A 21,237-nucleotide genomic window follows, 5' to 3' on the forward strand; every position below is an offset into this window, starting at 1 on the left:
CAAAGGAAGTCCTGGGTTTTCCACATGTTTGCCGTTATCCCCACAGGGGGGCTGCATGTGGTGGGCCAGCAGGGTGGGAGGCACTGTCACCGCAGAGCCTCACGTACTGTGACCCCGCTGCCTCCCTGAGTGGCAGGTGCACGTTTCGTGACTTTCAGTAACTGAACAGAGATGCGATTTTTTCCCCGTAAAAAAAGTTCAGTTCTTCGTTTGGGACCAAATCCTTTTTTCCACTTGGAAAAGTGACCTCATTTTCCATGTACCATGTTTAAAAAAACACAAAACTCTTGTAGGATTAAAAAGAGACCGGGAGAAAACAAACGTTGGCGATGCATATTTGAAAGACGGTCCCACATGTGTAAAAGTATTTGGCGTGATGATTCTGGACCAGAATGTCAATCTGATATTAAATCCATATGACTCGGCAAATAGCGTTTTATGGTCTTTTTCCTTTTCTTTTTTTTTAAATTTCTGCCTTGTAAGTTAAAATTAAGGTTGTTTTTGGTTGTGACTAATCTCATAAAATCTTTTTTAAGAAGGCATTTTATATACTCCAGCCTCGAGCTGTCCTTTGGTCTCTGACCTGTTACTAGCAGGGCATCATCATGTGCGGCAGCCTCTGCACTGGGAAAAGCCGTTCTGGGAGCTGGCGGAGCCGCGGGTGCCCCGCTTCCTCTCTGGCTGCTGGTGGGGGGGCTGAGGACCACACCCCCCCCCGCCTGCCCATAGTCACCATCGCCAGCACTGTGTGGCAATTGGTCTGACTGCCCACCCTTTGAGCATGTCACCTGACCTCGAGGCCTGCTGATGACCTTGGCTCACCTTGTAGTGGTGACAGCAAATAGTTGCTCTGATGGTCTATTAGCGGAACTGATGCCCTTCTTCTCACAACCCCTCAGTGGATGCCAGTATGTCCCCACCTACCTCTGTCCCAAGTCCCAAGGGTGGGGCTGCACCAGCATCCGTGGTTGGGTGCTCCCGTCCTGAAGTGTGAGCCACTGTGGTGACAGTGCCCTGGTTTGTCCCAGTGTCCCTGTCACTGCATAGGAAGTGGGTGGTACCAGCCTGTTCTCCCTGCTGCTGCCCCAAAGCCCACCATTCCCCACAGACACCAGTCCCCAGGGCCTCAACACCACCTGCCTTGCTGAGCATGGGGCAGGAGGGAGGCCGGATCACACCCAGGCAGAAAGGAGCTCCAGCACTTTTGAGGTGAAGCGCTTGAAGCTGGCACGGGGATGGTGGGTGCCAGGTGCCCTCTTTCCTCGTAGCAAGGCCCCCACCCCTGCAGGGTGGCAGCATGTCTACATGTCATCACATGCTTCTCTATCCCTTTTATCTCAGGCAGGGAAGGCAGGACTTTTGATAAATGACATAAACAAATCTCAAATGTTTATAGGTGGCCCCACCAAATACTACGTGTCTGAGAACAGAGGCCCCGGGGTGTGGGGGGAGGATTTAGGTACATTTACCAACTCTCATATAGGCCCCTAGGATGAGATCCAGGCAAATGGGCAAATACCGGACTTCCCATTCACCACTCAAATGTGTTAGGACAGTGGGACCAGACAGTTTTCTCTGGAGCTGCCCAGGTGTTAAAATGACAACGCAGTTTATTTGACTCCTGGAGACGTTTTGCCAGACACCTATGTTGTCTGAGGTCAATTTCCTATTTAGAAGTTACACTGGGATTCAGGGGTGGGGGGCTTTGCAAGGAGATGGACCATTTAAATCTGTGGCCACAGCTGGAGTGCTGTGTGAGGCTGGGGTTTCTTGCCCAGAAAACTCAGCACAAACTCTGAGTCCTGTCGTGAAGTCATTGCCCTAATGTTTGCACCTCTGCATCAGAAAATTGCCCAAAACTTTGAAACTTTCAAGTCACGGAGGAGCCAAGCCACTCTAGGATTATCAGAAAGGGTACTTTTGCATCAGAAATCTCATCCTGACTGCCTGTGAATACCTAGCTTCTCAAGTGCTTTTTGGACTGGTTTTGAATGTTACTTCTTCCCTCTTGAATAAGAAGACCTTTGGCGAGTGTTTATTTTACATTTTCATGAGTGCTGTGACTTTGCCTTTTTGAATCACACTTCAGCGGCTGAGTGAGCGGCTTTGCAGCAGTCTCCGCATGAAGTTGGAAGGCTTTATCCTCTGCCCGGAGGGTTTTCCCGGGAACTTTGTGTGGTGTAGTACCATCTTTGAGAAGAACACACCAGCAGCTCTGGTCAGCAGGGGCATGTTTCCCACACCTCTAGCCCCAACACAGAAACCACACATCTGAAACAACAGTTATATTGTACCTTGAAAGCAAGAAGGCAGAAAATCTACAACAAAGTTATCTGAAAACAAAGTAGGGAGCAAACAAAAAAGACAAGGCGTCACCCAGAAGAAGACACGTTCACCATGGACAGGTTCTTTGTGGCTCTGTGAGACAGAGGCCTGACCACAGCACCATGGAGCCTGGCAGCTCAGGACCTGTAGGGTTCATGATGCTGGGGGTCTCTGGCCCCTTCCTCAGCCCGCTGCATCCTTCTGCTATCCAACTGGCTACATTCATGCAGGAGCAGGGAGGCTCCCCAGAACCCAGCTTCTGCCCTGTAGCATCTGGGAGGGAGCCGTTTGTGGGTACGTGTGATGTTACCCTGAACAAAGTCACGTCACACTGGCGAGCAAGAGCAGAGCTAGGGGTGGGGGGTGTCTGCTCCACTTGTTTCTACAAGTAAATTTTAGGAAACCTCTAAGGAACAGAAAATACCAAGTTCCCCAAGCCACTGCAGAACACAGAATGGGAAGAGAGGGTAGGCAGCTAATTCTGCAAGGTCAGGAAACCCTGCACTGAAGCCTGATGAAGGGCGCAAAGGAGAAATCAGCTGGTCTGCTCGTGACACTAGATGAAAGAACTCTAAGTAAAGCAACAGTGAATTGACTCTGTATGTGTCATAAAAGAATGAGCCATGGTGGCCATGGGAATAAGGTAATGCTCCACATCAACTCAGTAACCTGAAGGGGAAAAAAATCACCTTGTGGGTGATTCTCCAGCCCTGATCAGACAGACAAACAAAAAAAGCAGTAATAACAAAGGGTTGACAGAGCATAATTTATTGAAAAGCCCGTCTTTGGGATGCCCAGGTGGCTCAGTCGGTTAAGCAGCTGCCGTTGCGTCGGGTCATGATCCCAGGGTCCTGGGATCAAGCCCCACATCGGGCTCCCTGCTCCGCGAGGAGTCTGCTTCTCCCTCTCCTCTGCTGTGCTCTCTCGAATTCCCTCCCTCCACACTTTTCCTGTGTTTTGTAGCTCTTAGTGCATGTTTACCTCCTGTATTTAGCATCAACTTGCTCACTCCATAAACAGTGGGGCATAGACAGGACTTCAGTCTGCTGATGGATTCATCTGGGCAGAATGGGCATCTGCACGATGCTGAATCACCCCCAGGAACAAAGGATGTCTTTCCATTTGTTCAAATATGATTTTGTGTCTTGAGATGTTTTAAAATTTTCTTCCCATAGGTTTTACACATTTCTTGTTAAGTTTATTTATAAAGTACTTGGATCTTTTTTGAGATGTTTGTAAATGAGGTTTTATCTATCATCACACCCTCTAATTTGGTCATTTTTCTAATATAAAGTATATAATATGAAGTTTATAAAGATTATTGAATACATGTATTTAATTTTATATCCTGCCTCCTTACTGAATTCTTTTTTTTTTTTTTTTGAGTTATTTTATCATTGGCTTTCTAAAGCTTTCCAGAAAAATAGCGATATCCTCTGCAAACAGAGACCATTTTACTTTTCTCAGTTCTTATGCCTCCTGTTGGTTTCTCTTGTCTCACTGCAACAGCTCCATCCGATGGTAGTTACAGTAGGACAGGAGTCAGCCTACATTTTCTTTAAAAGGCCAGATGGTAAATATTTTTAGCTTTGTGGGCCATACGTCGCAGCTACTCAGCTCTGCTGTTGTAGGGCAAGAGTGGCCACAAATAGTAAGTAATGATTGGGTGTGGCTGTGTTCCAGTGAAATTTTATTTACAAAATCAAGTGGCAAGCCATATTTGGGGCCATGGTTTGCACATGCTGGAATGGGAGACCATGGGTATCTTTGCCTTGCTTCCTGATCTTACTGGAAACACATAAAATATTTCCCCACTAAGTAAGTTGGTGCCCTAGGAATCACACACACACAAATACACATACACACACACACACACACTATCATGTTAAGAATGTACCTATAATTCCCGTTTTCTTAAGAGTTTTTATACAGAATAAGTGTTGAATTTTGTGGAAAGCTTTTTTACCATCTTTGGAGATAATTATAAGACTTTTCCCCTTAGATCTATAAATGTGGTGTATTATGATAACGGATTTCCTAATATTGAGTCAACCTTGTATTCCTGGAATAACTCTACTTGGTCATGTGTATCATATTTCCTTAATGTGAAATTGGAGTCTGTTTGCTAATATTTGCACATTCTCATTAATAATGAAAAGTCTGTAATTTTATTTTTATTATACTTTCCTTATCAGAGTTAAGTGTCAATGTTATAGTTCTAATAATTAGAAAATTTCCCTCATTTTCTATGCTCTGGGACAGTTTATGGGGCATTGATGTGATCTGATCTTTAACACTTGGTGGAATTACATTTTAAAGCTATCTAGACCTGGTACATTTTTGTGGGCTGGTTCCTTGGAACTCCTGTTTCTTCTATAGAAATCAGTTGTTCAGGGTTTCTGTCTCTAATGGGTCCATTCTGGTAAATCATATTTTCCTAGTAAACCATATACTTATTTAGGTTTTCAAATTTATTTGTATAGAGGTCTTTCCCCTACTTTCATTTAATTTGTTCCCCTCTGCCACCGCCAGGGAACTGCTGTCTGGCATTTATCCCATCAATTCGCTTGGCCTACTCTTGGGCTCCATATAAATAGATGCACAGGCCCCACGATCAGTAGGGTGCTCTTTTTCTCTGTGTGATAGTTCCCACATTAGGGTTATTCTGCAGTACATTCTCTAGTTAATAGATACTGGGTTATTTCCAGAGTTTGACTATTTTGAATAAGGCCGCTACGAACATTCTGGTTCGGGTGTTTTTGTGAACATACCCATTTCACTTGGGTAAGTACTCAGAGTGGAATTTCTGGTCATAGGAGAGATGCACGTTCGTGTTTATGAGGAATCACAAAATAGTTTCCCAAAACATAATTGCTGCATTTTATGTTCTTACTGGTGATGCTTCATATCCTCACCAACACTTAGTGTTGTCTGTTTTCTTGACTGCAACCATCCCAGTGTGTATGAAATGGTATCTGAATGGGATTTTCATTTGCATTTCCCTGATGACTAGTGATATTGACAACTTTTTATCTGTAGACAGGCCATTCTTCCATCTCCTTAGTAAAGTATCTCTTCAAGACTTTGGCCAATTTTAAAAATTGGGTTGTTCATCTTTTTACTATTGATTTATAGACATTCTTTATATATTCTGGATAAAGTCCTTTGTCTATATACTGTGAATATTGTTTTCTCGGTCTGTGGCATGTCTTTTTCCATTTTTAAATATTGTGTTTTAATAAAGCCCAATTTATCAAGTTTTTCCATGAAGGGCTAGTGTTTTTGTGTCCTATCCAAATCTGCCTATCCCCAACTTAGGAAGACATTTTGTTTTCTTCTAGAAACCTTATGATTATGGGGTTTTATCTCTAGGCCTAAGCTATGAATTAAGTTTTGTGGAATTAGATAGGAGTCAGTGTTCATTTTTTCCACATAAACAACCAGCTGTCCCAGACACATTAATGCCATGTTGACCTGGTTACCACAGCTTTACACTAAGTCATGAAGTCAACGTAAGTTCTGAAATTTTGTTCTTCTTTAACATGGTTGCTTTAGTAAATTGGGCCCTTTGCATATACAAACTTTAGAATCAGCTTGACAATTTCTGCTAAGAGAAGAAACCCTCCTGAGATTGGGATTGGGATTGGGATGACATCACATCCACAGACTGATTTAGGGAGCTGGACTCTCTACCTACATGGAGTCTTTCAATCCAAGAACATTGCATATCTCTTGGATTATTTGGGTCCTGCATATCTTTTATTAGATTTATTCCTAGGCATGTTATGTTTTTTGATCTGCGACTGGAGTTTTCTTTGTGGGAAGGTTTTGATTACAAATTCAATTTGTTTGGGGGTGCCTGGGTGGCTCATCGGTTAAGCGTCTGACGTCGGCTCTGGTCATGATCCCAGGATCCTGAAGCCCTGCCATCAGATTCCCCGCTCAGCAGGGAGTCTGCTTCTCCCTCTCCTCTGCCCCTCCCCCTGCTCAAGCTCTTCTCTCTTTCTCTCTCAAATAAGTAAATAAAATCTTTTAAAAAAAAACAAATTTAATTTGTTTAACAGATATTGGGCTATTCAGATTTTCTAGTTGCTCCTTTTTTTTGAGAGAGAGAGAGAGCACACATGGTGGGGGGGCAGAGGGAGAGAGAGAGAGAGAGAGAGAGAATCTTAAGCAGGCTCCATGCCCAGTGTGGAGCCCCGTGCAGGGCTTGAGCTCATGACCCTGAGATCATGACCTGAGCCAAAATCAAGAGTTGGATGCTTAACTGACTGAGCCACCCAGGTGCCCCTTCTATTGTTCTTATATCAGTTTTGTTAGTGTGTTTCAGGGAATTTGTCCATTTCATTTAAATTGCTTAATTTATTGAAATTCATTCTTAATATTTTCTTACTACCCTTTTAATGTCTGTAGGATCTGTAATGATTTTAAATCTCTTGTGTCAGTAATTTGTATTTTTCTTGATCAAAATTGCTAGGGGTTTATCAGTTTATTAATCTTTTCAAAGAACCAAATCGACTTTGTTGATGATGTTTATTATTTTACAGTTTTAAACAATATCATTGATTTTTTTCACCTTTGTTTTTATTTTTTTTCTTCCACTTACATTGGATTTAATTGGCTCTTTCCCCCTAGTTTCATAAGGAGAAACTGCACACTTTCTTCCTTTCATAGCTCACTGGGACTTAGTACTGTCTTTTCTGCTAATAAGGACTTGGAAGTTACCAGTTCCCTGTGTTCTCATCATGACAAGGGCATAGATTTGTGTAGTTTCACGCATTCATGTTGTTTTACATCATTTAGAAGTGAGGGTATTTGGGTTTAAGTGGCTGCCATTTCCTAGAATGCCTAGAAATCTTCAATATCAGTAATTTAAAAGCTCTTAGAAATTGGTATTTATAAAACCCTAACAGAAAAATTAGCACATGATATGCACGGGCAGTTTACCAAAGAAGAACTATAGGTTAACAGTGAATGTATGAGAGCTCATTAATATCAATCCCATTAATAGTCAAAGAAATAAAAATTATAATAATGGTAAAAAATATATGACTTAAAAAATGGCAAAAATTTAAAAAGAAAGAAAGAAAAAGAAAGGAAGAAAGAAAGAAAGAAAAAGAAAGAAAGAAAAAGGGAAAGGAAAGGAAAGGAAAGGAAGAAAGAGTATCCCACATGGTCAATAATTAAGGGAAATAAGTATTGTGATACATTGCTAATAACCACAAACTATAGAAGTTAATTTAAAGTCTCTAAATGTCTGTATTTTAAAGACACAAATTGAAATATTTATGAATTCCACTGTCCGGGTGCCTCCCTCACCTCCAGCTTCTGCACTGACCAAGTAGAGTTACAACCTCCTGCCCCGTGGAGGTGATGCGGAATTGAATGAGCTACTTCATGTAGGGCACTTGACACTCAAGTAGGGACCTACACAGCGTGAACTGTCACTTCCTTTATCATAATGATGATGATGGTGGGAAGGAGGAAGAAGATAATAGATGGGTAGATAGATAGATGGAAGAAATGCTCATTGATCATGCAATCCAGTGGCTGTGCTCCCCTATGCACCTTCACTACTGGTGATTCTGGGAAGCCATTGCGGGATGGGGCTAAAAAGCTTGCTTTTCAAATGAAGACTTGAAATCAGGAACATAGTCACGTGCCCTAATTTTCTACACACACACACACCCCCAAAAATTATGGATACAACTGAGATTTAATAATTATAAAAATATGAATAACATACACTAACAAATGGATGCACTGATAGAAAATATTTTAAGAAGCTATAATTGATATAAGAAAAAAATTAAAAACCTGGATATGCTAACAACCATTACATAAATTGATATGGTGCTAAAATCTGCCCCTTTTCACTTGCCCTCTCCCCAAAATGTGCCCAAGCTGGATGCTCTTGGAAGTGAAACCAAACTTTCAAAGAGCAGATTATCCTTGCCTTAAAAAAGTGGGTTCAGGAAATGGGAAAGAGGGAGAGGGGTCTGACTCATTTCTGGTGATCTTGACACCAAAATAAGGAGAGATGCTCATAGACTAGCTTTTCCTTAAATATAGATGAATATCTCCTAAGTGAAATGAGTCAATCCCAAGAACATATTTAAAACCATGATAAGGCGGGGCGCCTGGTTGGCTCAGTCATTAAGCATCTGCCTTGGGCTCAGGTCATGATCCCAGGGTCCTGGGATCCAGCCCCGCATCGGGCTCCCTGCTCGGCGGGGGGCCTGCTTCTCCCTCTCCCACTCCCCCTGCTTGTGTTCCCTCTCTCGCTGTGTCTCTCTCTGTCAAATAAATAAATAAAATCTTTAAAAAATAAAAAATAAAAAAATAAAAAATAAATAAAATTATGATAAGGCTTACCCCATAATACACAAGAACAATTCATCATCAGAAATCTATCACCAAATTCGCCACATTAATAAACAAAAGAAATTTTATGTGATTATTTCAGTAGATATAGGAATAGCACTTGATGGAGTTCAATATTTCTTCATGATAAAAACTCTCAGGAAAACCAGAACATAGGCTGGAAGACAGTGCGTGAACAGAGAAAGTCCATGTAGGTGAAGTAAGGATCCTGTTATGTCTCAGATACTGGTGGAGTCTCATCTCGTCATGAAGATATTTATATTTTGTAAACCACGAGTTTTATAATCACTAGAAAAAGAAGAACACAGTCTTGAGGCTTATAAACGATGACCAAGTTCCCCTGTCATCTGCTAACTTGGGACCTGTTGCAAAATTGTCATAAATAAATTAAAAGTGGGTGTTTCTGAAGTTTATGAATACAGACTACAAAACAAGAGAATTGGTTGAAAATGCAGCAAAAACAATGCTTGCACTTTCTCATTGTGAGGATTTCGAGAATGTATGCAGGAGCCAATTTGAGTTCTTGTCTCTTCTAGTCTCTCGATGGCTTTGCCCTGGTCGTGAGTGCGGAAGGCATGATATTTTATGCTTCAGCCACAATCGTGGACTATCTGGGCTTCCACCAGGTAAACACAGCTCTTCGACCTGCTGTGCAGTGGGTTCACTGTCTTGCACGTGCTTACTGTCTTCCAGCCTTAAACATCTGCAAAATCGGGCTTTTCTTATCACAGAGCTTTTCTCAGGTAAGGATTTTCACACCCCAGCTTTGTCTAGGGTTCCAGGTCGTACAAGAGATGTGACAGTGTCCAGGGTGTCACAAGTGTACGGGGCAGTGAATTTTGCTGGCTGTGCCCCCACCACGCATCTCACATTCGGGTGAGGGGCTGGTGAGCACCAGGGCGCCTCTCCTCGCTGCAGCATCACTGTCTGGAACCTCAGATTTGGGGCACATTCAGGAAATAGCGTGTTCTGGAAATGCCCTTCTTGATTCACAGATAATTCATTTGGTCCGTTACCCCAGGCCTGCCCAGGCTGGATGATTCCAGACATTGGGGCAGGGCTCTGGGGTTGAGACCCATCAAACACTGGGATCCTCCCCCAACAAAAGGTGCAATAAAACCCCCCACCCATGGCCCAGGGAGGGCAAAGGAAACTTCTCTGCCTGGCCTCTGTTCCCAGAGGGAATGAAGAGAAATCCAAAGCTTGAGCTTGAAGTCTAAATCCAAATTCACACTCTTGCATAGTGCAGGCCCCCTAGTCCAGAGCTAGTAGTGGACAGGTGAGATCTCGGGGCCTCAGGGAAACACAAATGTGACCCTTCAGCAGCAAGGCCACAGCCATCCTCATAAAGATATCCCCTCTGAAGAGGGGTTCAGCATGCAAAATTATGAACACACTCCATTCAACATACAAATAGGCGGATTAGAGAGAGAACCAAATACAACTTTGAAAAATGAGGCACACAGTGTGTCTGTTAGTCAGCGTCCTGTTTGGAGGCAGAAATTGTGAAGTGATTTGAGTGGCTTAATATAAAGAATGGATGCAATTTTAGTATAAAGATCATCAACTAGTAACACAGGAGCAGAGGGTGGAGCCCTCAGGAGGCTGGGCGCTCCAGCAAGGAGCACTTTCTGGAGACACCCTCACTGGTGAGGGTGAAGCCACGGCCCCTGGGTGATGGAGAGGTCAGTGAGGTGCCCCAGGCCAGGGCTAGCCAGCAGGAAACTGCCCACTGGGATGCTGGCTAGACTCTCGGGGAGGCTACCCATGGCAGGGAGTCCTGGGCTGGGTGTGGCTGGCACTCGAGGGGCCCGACCTCCCTCCTACAGTGCCGGGAGTACCTTTGCCAGCAGAGGGGAAATGTGTGCAGGATCCGGGATCAGAGCCAAGTGATGAATGAAGCTTAGAGGCAGTACATTGAGTTAATAACAAAAATCTCACTGGATGGGTGGAAGACCCAGGGCGTGCCCAGAAGCAAAGGGTGGCGGAAGCCAAGATCAGAGAATGTGGGTCCCTGACACATGTGAAAATTCAAGTCGGCCTGAGGCCCCTGAAGCTGATTGGAGCATTTGATCTAATTTCCATGAAAACTGTCACTTTGACTCATTTCCAAAACTGAAGTGCCTGTCACTGTACAGATGATTCTGAGAAGCAATTCCTCTTACACCCACCTCTGCATTTGCTTTCCTACCACCTGAACCCAGGACCAAATGGCTGACACACCCTGTCCTGACCAGGCCTCTTCCCTGCCACTGGCTCTTCCACAGGACAGCCTGTAGCGATAGCCGACCACATGGCCTGGGTCGGCCCCTGCAGCACATGGAGGTGTGGCCCCGGCAAGGACCCCACAGATACGGCCAGCGTGTGGCGAGTAGATGAAGTGTGGTGGGCGTGACCTCCAAGAGGCACTCCTGGGGCTGCCCTGTCAGGCCATGGGGTAGAGCCTCAGCTCTGCTCTCTCTGAGCCTCCTTTTCCTCCTCCACATACAGAGCACTGGGCAGAGCATTAGCCACCTGGTGACAGTCAGGGGGAAGCATCCGCACCACCAGCCCTGCTGCAGGGGAGGCTGCCCGTTGGCTGCTCGTGGCAGTGGGTGATGATAAGGCTCCCATCACTGTGTCCTTGTGTCCATCTCCACCTCCTGAAGACATGTGGGGCAGGTGTCAGGAGATCTGAAGTGGTGGGGAATGCATCGCCCACCCCAGACAGATGAGCTCCTGGAGTGGCGGACTGAGGCCCTTCCTCCCCACCTTAGCCTTCTGCACGTGCTCTCAGGGTTGCCAAGCTCTCTGGCCATAGGGCCCCCTCATGCAACACAGAGCTCAGGGGCCCCCTGATAGCTGGTGCCAGGCTGTGGACATGATATGATTCCAGCCCCCAAATGAGGAAGCCTTTTTTTTTTTGTCTTTTTGATTGCATGTGCAGGGTCAAATCTAGGAAAACATGGTCTGGTCCGCGTTTTCCATGGTCAGAATTCCCTTCAGCTCCTATCACTGTCTGCTGAATTGCCCTGTGAATTCTCCAGACACATCCAGAGCTGCCTGCCTTCAGCCAGAATCTGGGGGTGGCTTTGGTAATAAATGCAAGTGTCCTGAGGAGCAGCTTTGGTCCCAGGTCTAAGCTTACTCCCTGGATTCTCTATTTTCTTGGAGCTTGGTTATTTTCCACCAAGTGTTAGACGTAAAATAAAGTTTTGCCTTTTATTATGAGGAAATTGTTTCCAAATGCCATTAAATCAGGCATTGCCTCGATGCAAAATATTTCGGGAAAATATTAGAACAGCTTTGTGCTGTTGTGAGCTTCTTGTGCAAAATACTTAACAAAAGTCGGGAACTGATTATTTTAGTATGTTCAGGTTCAGGAGTCTTTGTGATGAACAAGTAGGTTTTAGATGCATATTTTAGGTGCCATCTACATTTATTAATTCAAGGGGTGGTCCATTCCCTCAAAGACCGGCAGTTGGGGGCAAACTGTCCCCATGTGAACCAGGGTGAGGGCACTGGAGCAGTCAAGAGTCCCACAGGCTAGGTAACAGATGGGTACACAATTTGCACAAAAAGTAAAGATGACAACTGCTGGAATGAGGTTTGTAAAAGTTAGTAATAATTTTATTCTTAACTCCGTAAATGATGGTTTAGAACTAAAATAAAGGCTGGCTTTACTTGATCAAAGCTGTGTTTGTTTTTCCACCATTTGTTTTTTGCCCCACTATTTGAACAATTACTATATTACTCTCTCCACTCCTTGTCACATTTCCCCACCATTTATTTTTCTTGACCTTGCTTTGTAGGGAGCGGACTCTGGGAGATTAAGGGAGACTAAGGGCAGTCAGTCATGCCATACTAATTATTATACCTTTATTCCCCCAACTTAAAAAATACTCACATTTATATGTCTTCAAATTTGTCTGAGTCAGAAATATCTTTTCCAGTTTTATTATGCCCCCCCCCCCCAGTTGGTCTGTCTCCTGTTTTGGTTAAACCACAGATCCCCTCTTGCATGTTAATTCTACACATCCCTTCCATTAATTAACTAAGGTGTGGGGAGACATGAACAGGGCATCCAGGGACACCCACCTTTCTGGGATTCTACAAAGTGTGGGGTCACCCATTAAAGCTCACAAGAGAATAACTGAATGACAGTGCCTGTTTATTAAGTCACCATGGGAACTATGACTGCCCCATGCTCAGAGGTCAGCATGGTCTTTTCCTTTCATCAAAACTATAGAAGGGAAAATGCCATCCATCTACAGCAGGATAGAAGAACACTGAATTCCCAGTAATGAGTCAATCAAGTGGTATGCAGTACCTCACAAGAAAATATAAAACATTATTTATAGAATTTAAAGAAGAACCAGACAAACAGAAGGATATGCCATATTTGTGAATTGGAGGGCTCCAATTATCATTATAAAGATGTCAGATCATGTTACAGAGGTAATGACATAAAAACCGAGCAGCTTTTCTAGGTGGAAATGGACAAGCTTTTGGGAATGCAGAGAGCTGAGACTATCTAGGACCATCCAGAGAGGACAAGGGGGCAAGAGTGGTGATTACTGGGGACTTAAATGCTGGACATAAGACTTCCTGTAAAACCCAATTGCTGGGACAGTGTGGGATTGGCACAAAGGTTGATGAACAGACTCACAGAACTGGAAGCTCAGGGCAGAAGCTCAGTGTGCACGGGTGTGGGAGTTATAACAGAGGGGGCACTGCCTGGTGGTGGGGAAATGGTGGTCTTGTCAACAAATGGAGTTGGGTGAACTGGATCCACATGGAAAAGAAATGAATCCTGATTCTTACCTCACACCATGCACAGTAAATATCAGGTGATGGTAGAAGTTTCTAGAAGTTTCAGGACAGAGTTAGGAGATCGGTGAGGAATAATGAGGGCAAGACCCCACCCATGAGGAAAGACTGATGAATCGGCTGTGTTAGATCCACTAAGAGAGCAGGAAGGCAGGCCAGGGAGTGATGATGTTGGCAGCAGAGCCCACCCAGCAGGGGACCCATGTCCAGAGCAGTTGAAGAACAGGAAAATCAACAATGGAACTGGGGGAAGGACAAAAAAAGGCAACACATGCACACCCACATGACATGTGTAACATGCATACACTTGCACTTGAAGACCAATAAATATGTGAGAAGATGCACAGTTTCACTGGGCTTTATGACAGGCAGTGAGAAAAAAACCACAGTGAGAAACGGTGACACATGCACCCCAGCGGCTCAGATGAAGGCTGGGAATGCTACATGCCAGCCAGAATGTAAAGCGACTGGCCTGGCACGCACCGTGGCAGTGGCGTACTTGTGCACTCACTCTGGAAAGGTGCTTGGTGTCGTCTACTAAGGCTGGCCCTCTGCCACCCCCGACCCACCCAGGTGTGCGCCCAACAGAGAGGCACTCAGACACAGTAGTGGCGTGTGGAAGGGGCCAAGTGGGTTAATCAGGTGGAAACACTCACCCTGTGGGCACGAGAAACTGCTGCCACACACACGGCCTGGGTGAACGTTACAATTGTGACGTTGAACAAGAGGACAGACACCGAAGAACAGCGTTCCATTTACAAACATAACCAGCCTACAGCACGCGGCGTCCGCACCATGGCCGCCGCCTCGGAGGGAAGGGGGGCTCTGAGAAACTTTCGTGTCCTGTTTCCTGATCTGAGTGTTGGTTACACTGAGAACTCACTCCTCCAACTGTATGCTTTTGATTTGGGCACTTTTCAGCCTATATGTCATACTGAATCTCAGTATTATTATTATTAGGAAAGTGTCCCTGTGGGAAGGGCACTCGTGATCATAGGGCTGCCGGGTGAGGTACGAGCAGGGGGTGAGCGGGGAGCCACCAGGTCTTGAGCTGGAGGGAAAGCCTAGTGCGTCCACTTTCACTATGCGTTGGTTTCTGCCCATTGGCCCCAAGTTCATGTCCAGAGCCTCTGACCCTCGACGACAACGACCAAGGACAACAAGCATTCTGACCTCTCTGACCCCTTCTTTCTCTGAAAACATAGTCTCTTTGAACTAAGGAATGCACTGGTGATTGTAGTACAGCTTTCAAGTTATGCTTATGTTCCTTCTCTACCTTCCTGCTGTTGTATCTTGTTTGACATCTGGGGGTCCCAATGAACCCTAGCCATGGAGTTACAGGCAAGAGTACAACTCCTTGAAAACATGGTAGGTCTCATCCAGTCTGGGTGAGTTTACTAGTTACTTTCTTTAAAAGTAACCAATTTCTGGTCTTGATTTTTCAGGAACTTTCCCTCCATCTAATTATTGTAATGATCCTGTTGGGAAATGACACAAACTTAGAAATGGCCCATTCCAAAGAGATCACTAATGGCACCTGGCAGGTTATTCAGGTGTTGTTGGGCCAGGTTCTCAGTGTGGATAATGGGCGACATCTTTCAGTTAAGGGAAGGTAAGGAGGAGATGTGCACTGCCCTCTGAGAACACTTCTGCCGACGATCGCAATAGTCATGTTCCTCGGAAACCGGTCTCTGTAGCTCCCGGTTGTGGCCTCTGCGCCCTGAAGTGCAGCTTCTCAGTGTAGACCTGGTGCCTTCGAGGGTCGGCCTCTGTGTTCAGGGCTCAAGTAGGTGGGAGGACAAAGGACCAGAGAGAGGGTGGGAGACCAGCAGGTCCTTGTGGCATCGTAGAAAGAAGCAGCAGCCAGGCCTGAAGTGCTGGGATGAAGGAAGTCACTGGCCAGGAGGCCTGGCCAGGCTCTCATCTGCTCTGATGGTTCCCAGCTCACCTGGCAGCTCCTGTCTCACCTTGTGACTCTGGTCTCACCTGGCAGTTCCCACCTCACTTCTCAGGGATGCTTTCCTAATAAACTTTTGTGATAGGACGAAAAGTGCCCACATCATAAACACACAGCTTGATGAGCTCTCGGAGTCCTGGAGAAAAGTGAGTATCTTGGACCCAGAAGGTGTTTGGTCTCTGAGCCTCCTGCTCTGTCCCCCAAGAGCACTGCCTGGGTGAGTGGGAGGCTGGGGGCTGGGGGGCCTCGCATGAGTCAGATGCCAAACTCCTACCTTTCCCATGAGACATCTTTAGAGGGCAGTGAGTGAGACAGGTTTTGCAATTATTAATCACTGGAATAAAAAGCATGCAGATTCACTTAGTTTAAAACAATGTTGCAATGTTGCAGACGGATGTGATGCACCAAAACATTTACGACTATATCCACGTGGATGACCGCCAGGACTTCTGCCGGCAGCTCCACTGGGCCATGGACCCTCCCCAGGTGCTGTTTGGGCAGCCCCCGCACTCAGAGACAGGTGGGTCTTTGGGTCTTCTGTGGGTCTAACCAAGACTTGGAGCAGTTCGTGTAAACATGTGGATGCCTCTGAGAAATTTCCAGCATGCTTTCTCATCTGCCTTTGCTTCACATTGAATGCAGTGCCTGACATTTCTCTCCTTCGGGGACCCCCTCCCACACACCCCTCCCCTCTCCAGGGGTCCCCACTCAGCTCTCTGGCTCCTGAGTGCATGTGGCTTGGCTGCAGCATGAGACCACTTCACAAGAAGCTACGGTACTTGTCTCTCATTTTGCAAACTCCCCCTCAAGATGCACATCTTCCAGGAAATTCCTTTGGCCCATATTAGATTTACCTGAAAAAAGGCCTAAAGATTATTGTCTGCTCAGAGACGCTGCCCCTTGTGGGCAAGGCCCCCTGCAAAGGGTTTCCTCCAGGTCTGTGGCCCCTGCCCCATACGACACATGCGGCAAGCACCCATCTCCCTGAGAGGTAGTGGAGCAGACGGGAGATCAAGGGGAGGGGGTGGTGTCCACTGGGGGGGGTCCCAGCTCTTCCACACACTTTCCCCAAAGTTGTAAACGATTCAAGAAAAGCTTCTACCACAATCTCAGGTAACAGCATGATTTACCTCACAAAGCTGAGTGAAAAAGAAAACCCAGGTGCTAATATTCAGTATCATTTTATGAAGCTCAGAACAAAACTGGACAAGAGTCATAGTCCTACATGCAGTTGTACTGAAATGGTATTTTTAAGGGCAAAGAACAATGCAGGCAAAATTTGTCAGAGCAACTATCTCTATCGGGATGAGGGTGGGTGGGGAGCAGAGACAGATGCCAGTGGCACTCAGTGGAACACACATGCATGTGTCTGTGCGTGCAAGGGACGGGGCAGGCACGTGGTGGGGGCATGTGGGGGATGGGGGGATGGGTGTGTGTGGCAGGTATGTGTGTGTGCATGTGGTGGGACAGGTGTATGTGTAAAGGAGGGCATGTGTACGGAGGGAGTGGGTGTGTGAGGGTATGTGGTGGGGCAGGTGTGTGTATGGGCATGCATGTGGCAGGATATGTGTGGGGTGTGTGTGCACGCAGGGTGTGTGTGTGCATGATGGGATGTATGTGTGATGGTGTGTGTATGCGTGGTGGGTGTGTGTGTGAGAGGGGGTGTGTATGTGTGGCAGCATGTGTGTGAGGTGGGGTGTGTGTGTGTGTTTGGCAGTGTGTACGTGTGAGGTGGTATATGTGTGTGAGTTGGTGTGTATGTGAGGCAGGGTGTGTGTGTGAGTGTGTGAGATGGGGTGTATGTGGTGTATGTGTGAGGTGAGGTATGTGGAGTATGTGTGAGGCAAGGTGTGTGGGGTGTGTGTGTGCATGGTAGGATGTGTGTGGTGGGGTGTGGGTGTGTGTGAGGTGCTGTGTGTGTGAGATGGGGTGTGTGTATGTGTGTGTGAGGGGGTTTGTGTGAAGCAGGCTGTGTGTGTGTGTGGTGGGGGCTGTGTGTGTGAGTTGGGGTGTGAGTGTTGGGGTGTGTGTGGGTGTGAGGCAGGCTATGTGTGAGGAGGACTGTGTGATGAGGTGTGTGTGAGGCGAGCTGTGTGTGAGATGAGCTGTGTGTGTGTGGTAGTATGTTTGTGTGTATGTGCGTGTGTGAGAGGCAGGCTGTGTGGAGATGTGTATATAAGTTGGGGTGTGTGTGAGGCAGGCTGTGTATGTGGTGGTGTGTATGTGAGTTGGGGTGTGTGTGGTGGGCTCTGTGTGTGTGGTGTGTATGTGAGGTGGGCTCTCTGTGGTAGAGTGTGTGTGTGGTGGGATGTGAGTTGGGGTGTGTATGGGGTGGTGTGTGTGGGGGGTGGGGTTCTGTGACTTGGGATGTGTGTGTGTGTCATTTTGGAAGTGTGTGTGGTGTGTGTGAGGCGGGCTGTGTGTGTGGGAGGGGGTTCGTGAGGTGGCCTGGGTGTGGGGGGTGGCAGCGCGCACGGTGGCACGCAGAGGGCGGTGGTGTGGGGGGCGTGCGTGTGCGAACGTGTGTGCACGCGGCAGGGTGTGTGTGTGTAGGTGTCAGGCGGGCTGTGGGGGGTGGCAGCGCGGGTGGGTCGCAGGCAGAGGGTGGCGGTGTGGGAGGACCGCGTGTGTGACCGCGCGTGTGTGAACGTGTGAGGCCGTATGCACGCGTGCGTGACTGTGTGCCCACAGGTGTGGCCGCGTGTGACCCTGTGTGGCCGCGGACGCGGCGGGCCGGCGGGCCGGCGGGCGGGGGCGCGCACCTCCGCGCTGGGCGCTCGCCCCCGGGCGCACGCCCCGAGCCCCTCAGAGCACACTCACCGCCTCTCTCTCCGCCGCGCCCCCGCGCCGGTGCCATGGCGGCCGCAGAGGACGCCGTGCTGGGGAGGCTGCTGCGCGCGCAGGAGGGAGGCGCGGGCTCGCCCACGGACTTCTCGGCCTTCCTGACGCGCTGCTTCGTGTGCCGCGTGCGCTGCCTGCTGGACAGCACCTCGGGCTTCCTGGTGAGTGCGCGCCCCCTGGCGGCCAGAGGCGCCCCGCGCGCGGAGGGGTTTGCGGGAGCGGGGGCGGGGGCGGGGGCGGGGGCGGGGGCGGGAGCGGAGCCGCCCGTGAACGTCTGAGCGGGGGCGGGGGCGGGAGCCGGAGCCGCCCGTCAACGTCTGCGCTCGGTTTCGTCTGCTTAGTTGCACCTCCATCGAGACTCTCTCAGAGACGTTTGGCCGGCGCACCCCGCAGCCTGGCGTGCGCCCCCGCTTCTGCGCAGGCGGTTGGTTTTAACCTCTTGTCCTGCCAGCAGACACTTGGGGTTTCCATCTCCCATCCTCTTAGGGCCCCTGGGGAGAGGCGGGAGGGGCGGACCCCAGCCCACCCAGACCTCAGCGGGCCTCGCATCCCGGGGTCGGGGTGGGGGGTGGGGAGGGGTCCGCTCTGCGGAGCCCCCGCCGCTGCGGCGCCCCCCGCCCTCCTGTGCCGCGGCCGCAGACCAACACCATGACCCCTGACCCCAGGACTCCCAGGCCTCTTGTCATCGGGCGGCCCCTCGGGATGTGTGCACTCTTCCCCCGCCCCACCTGGACTGTGGGCCCCTCAGGAGTCTCTCTCTCACCTTGACCTTGGGGTCCTGCTGGGGTCCGCAGGAGGGATACGCCCTCAGTGTTCCGCTGGGCTGGACCGGGCTGGGGATCTCCAGTAGGTGCTCAGCCTGTGTTGGAGGAAAGTGAGCAGGGGACCGTGGGCGTTCCTCTGGATTGTCTTCCAAGTGGCTCTGAAAGCAGGAGCCCTGGGGAAGCCCCCACAGACCAGCGTGAGCGGAAGAGGCCCTCACCTGTGCACACGAGCCCTTGGGTATCCTGCCTGCTGGCTTGTCCCCTACATGCGAGCTTCCCTCCATTTTCCTGACTCACGCGGACCTCTTCCAGCCCAGGGCCTGCTGTGTGCAGCACCGTGCAGAGCGCGAGCCCCAGAGCTTCCCTACTGCTCTTTGAGCGGCTTTCAGGAAATGCACCCCCAAGCCATTCCACATCCAAGTCATCTGAGGGTCCTGGGCTGAGCAGCAGGCTCTTGAGATCAGACCACAGGTGGGGCTCAGTGGGGAGAGGCCTCATCTGCCCACAGGGTGGGCAGTACTTTCCATTAACCCTCTCCTGTTGGCGGGTCTTTTATTTTTTTTAATAAAAACATTGCTCATGTGTAATACACATCCAGTCATTTCAGAAGAGCAGAGAACAAAATACAAAAATGTCCTCCTTTGCATACCCAGGCCCCTTTCCAGATATCAGCACCCCAGTACTGTCCTTCCTGAAGCTCTCCTCACCCAGCCTCCCCAATTTTCTGTTCTACCCTGACCAGTGTGAGAGGGCTGAGCTTGTGGTGTTCTTGTGGACTCTCCCCAGGACTCAGGACCCTCTCTGCCTCCACATGTGCTCCCTGAGCCTCACCTGGCTGACCCCTCTACAAACTGGAGGTCCTCAGAGGAGACGCTGCACTTTCAGAGTCCCGTGTCACCCACTCAGGCCATCCAACCTGCCAGGTTGCTCTACATTTGCCCAGAGTGATGGCAGCTTAGGAAATCACTCCAGGCTGCCTCTTGGTGGTCATGTGTCATTTACGGCAATATTTTGGCCTCAGCCATCTGGCAGTACAATGGCAGCTTCATGTTCCCCGGATTTATTCTACTGATTTAAGGGGACAGTGAAGAAGGTTGCTGGTGGGTGATGGTAGGAATGTCTCTGGAACCAGCTTTGAAGACCCAGGAGGCTCAGCCTTACAGCAGAGGCATCCCACACTGCGTATTTCTGCAGGCCTTTCCGTGCACACCAGGACCTTCACAAGAGAAATAGCTTTTTATTTGCACTATGGTCCCAGATCTGCTGCCACCGTGCATACAATGATTGCTCATCTTTTATTTAGGTGATTAGTTGACCATAAAGTCTTTTATTTTGATAATATTTTGTTCTAAATTTTATGAAAACTAATATAGTTACTATTTATTGGCTTATAAGGAATGTCCACTTTTTAAAATTGGATAACCAATTCCTGGAAATTGGAAATTCTTATTTTCAGATGACATAAAGTTGGAGGGATTTTTACTATACAATCAAACAGAAATTAGAATATAGGTTAAAATGAAATGGTAAAAAACAATGCACTGAATAGAGGAAACAAGCAAAAGAAATTTGTCTGAAAATGTTTGATTATACTAATTCATGAAATTCGTTACTGCACACACTAGAAAGGGCTTAGGCATTCAAAAGGAATGCACTGGGAACAGGCAAGTGCACATGACTTATGGCTCTTCCTGGCATTCCCCTGTGACTCTGTGGAAGCCACCCTCTTTCCACAGTCAGGTCAAAGTGGTGCTCCTGTCCAGACCGGCTCAGGCCACCCGTGAGAACCCATTGTTACATCAGGAGTTTAGAGGCCTGTTGACATTTAGTTGGTAGCTTGAAATCAGCCATGATGGGAATATTTCCACCAAAGAAATTGACAAACATTACAAATCAGGTCTTTTTTTCTCTGGAGAGCTGGGTGTACCTTGAATTCTCCACACCAAGAATGTGACTGGCAAGCAGTAGGTGTTTTGCAAATGTTTGTTCATTCAGTAAATCCATACACAAATGGGGAGATGGACAGATGGATGATGGGAGGATGGGGGGATGGATGGGGGTAAATGGATGGATGGAGGGATAGATGGGTGGATGGATGGATGGATGGATGAATGAGGGACTGGGTAGATGGATGGATGGATGAAGGGATGGATGAAT

The 21,237-nt window shown here is 47.9% G+C and overlaps 1 protein-coding gene and 1 long non-coding RNA gene across 5 annotated transcripts in view; one reads left to right on the plus strand and one right to left on the minus strand.

Moving 5' to 3' along the window:
- AHRR (aryl hydrocarbon receptor repressor) overlaps positions 1-21,237 on the plus strand; it is an 80,724-nt gene that overhangs the window by 52,496 nt on the left and 6,991 nt on the right. For 3 of the 4 annotated variants that reach the window (XM_036078445.2, XM_078066524.1, XM_078066522.1), the window contains 3 exons: positions 9,246-9,335; positions 15,866-15,995; positions 18,344-18,477. In XM_036078445.2, the coding sequence (XP_035934338.1) occupies positions 9,246-9,335; positions 15,866-15,995; positions 18,344-18,477 (354 nt within the window). The remainder of the gene's footprint in view (positions 1-9,245; positions 9,336-15,865; positions 15,996-18,343; positions 18,478-21,237) is intronic. The other variant, XM_036078447.2, reaches the window with a different exon arrangement.
- LOC118526911 (uncharacterized) lies at positions 8,756-18,386 on the minus strand. Its single transcript, XR_004912875.2, has 2 exons — positions 18,296-18,386; positions 8,756-8,997 (listed from the first exon to the last, which is right to left on the minus strand). It is a non-coding gene; the product is annotated as an uncharacterized LOC118526911 (long non-coding RNA).

This window comes from Halichoerus grypus, chromosome 2, assembly GCF_964656455.1.
Source record: "Halichoerus grypus chromosome 2, mHalGry1.hap1.1, whole genome shotgun sequence".
Lineage (NCBI taxonomy): Eukaryota > Metazoa > Chordata > Mammalia > Carnivora > Phocidae > Halichoerus > Halichoerus grypus.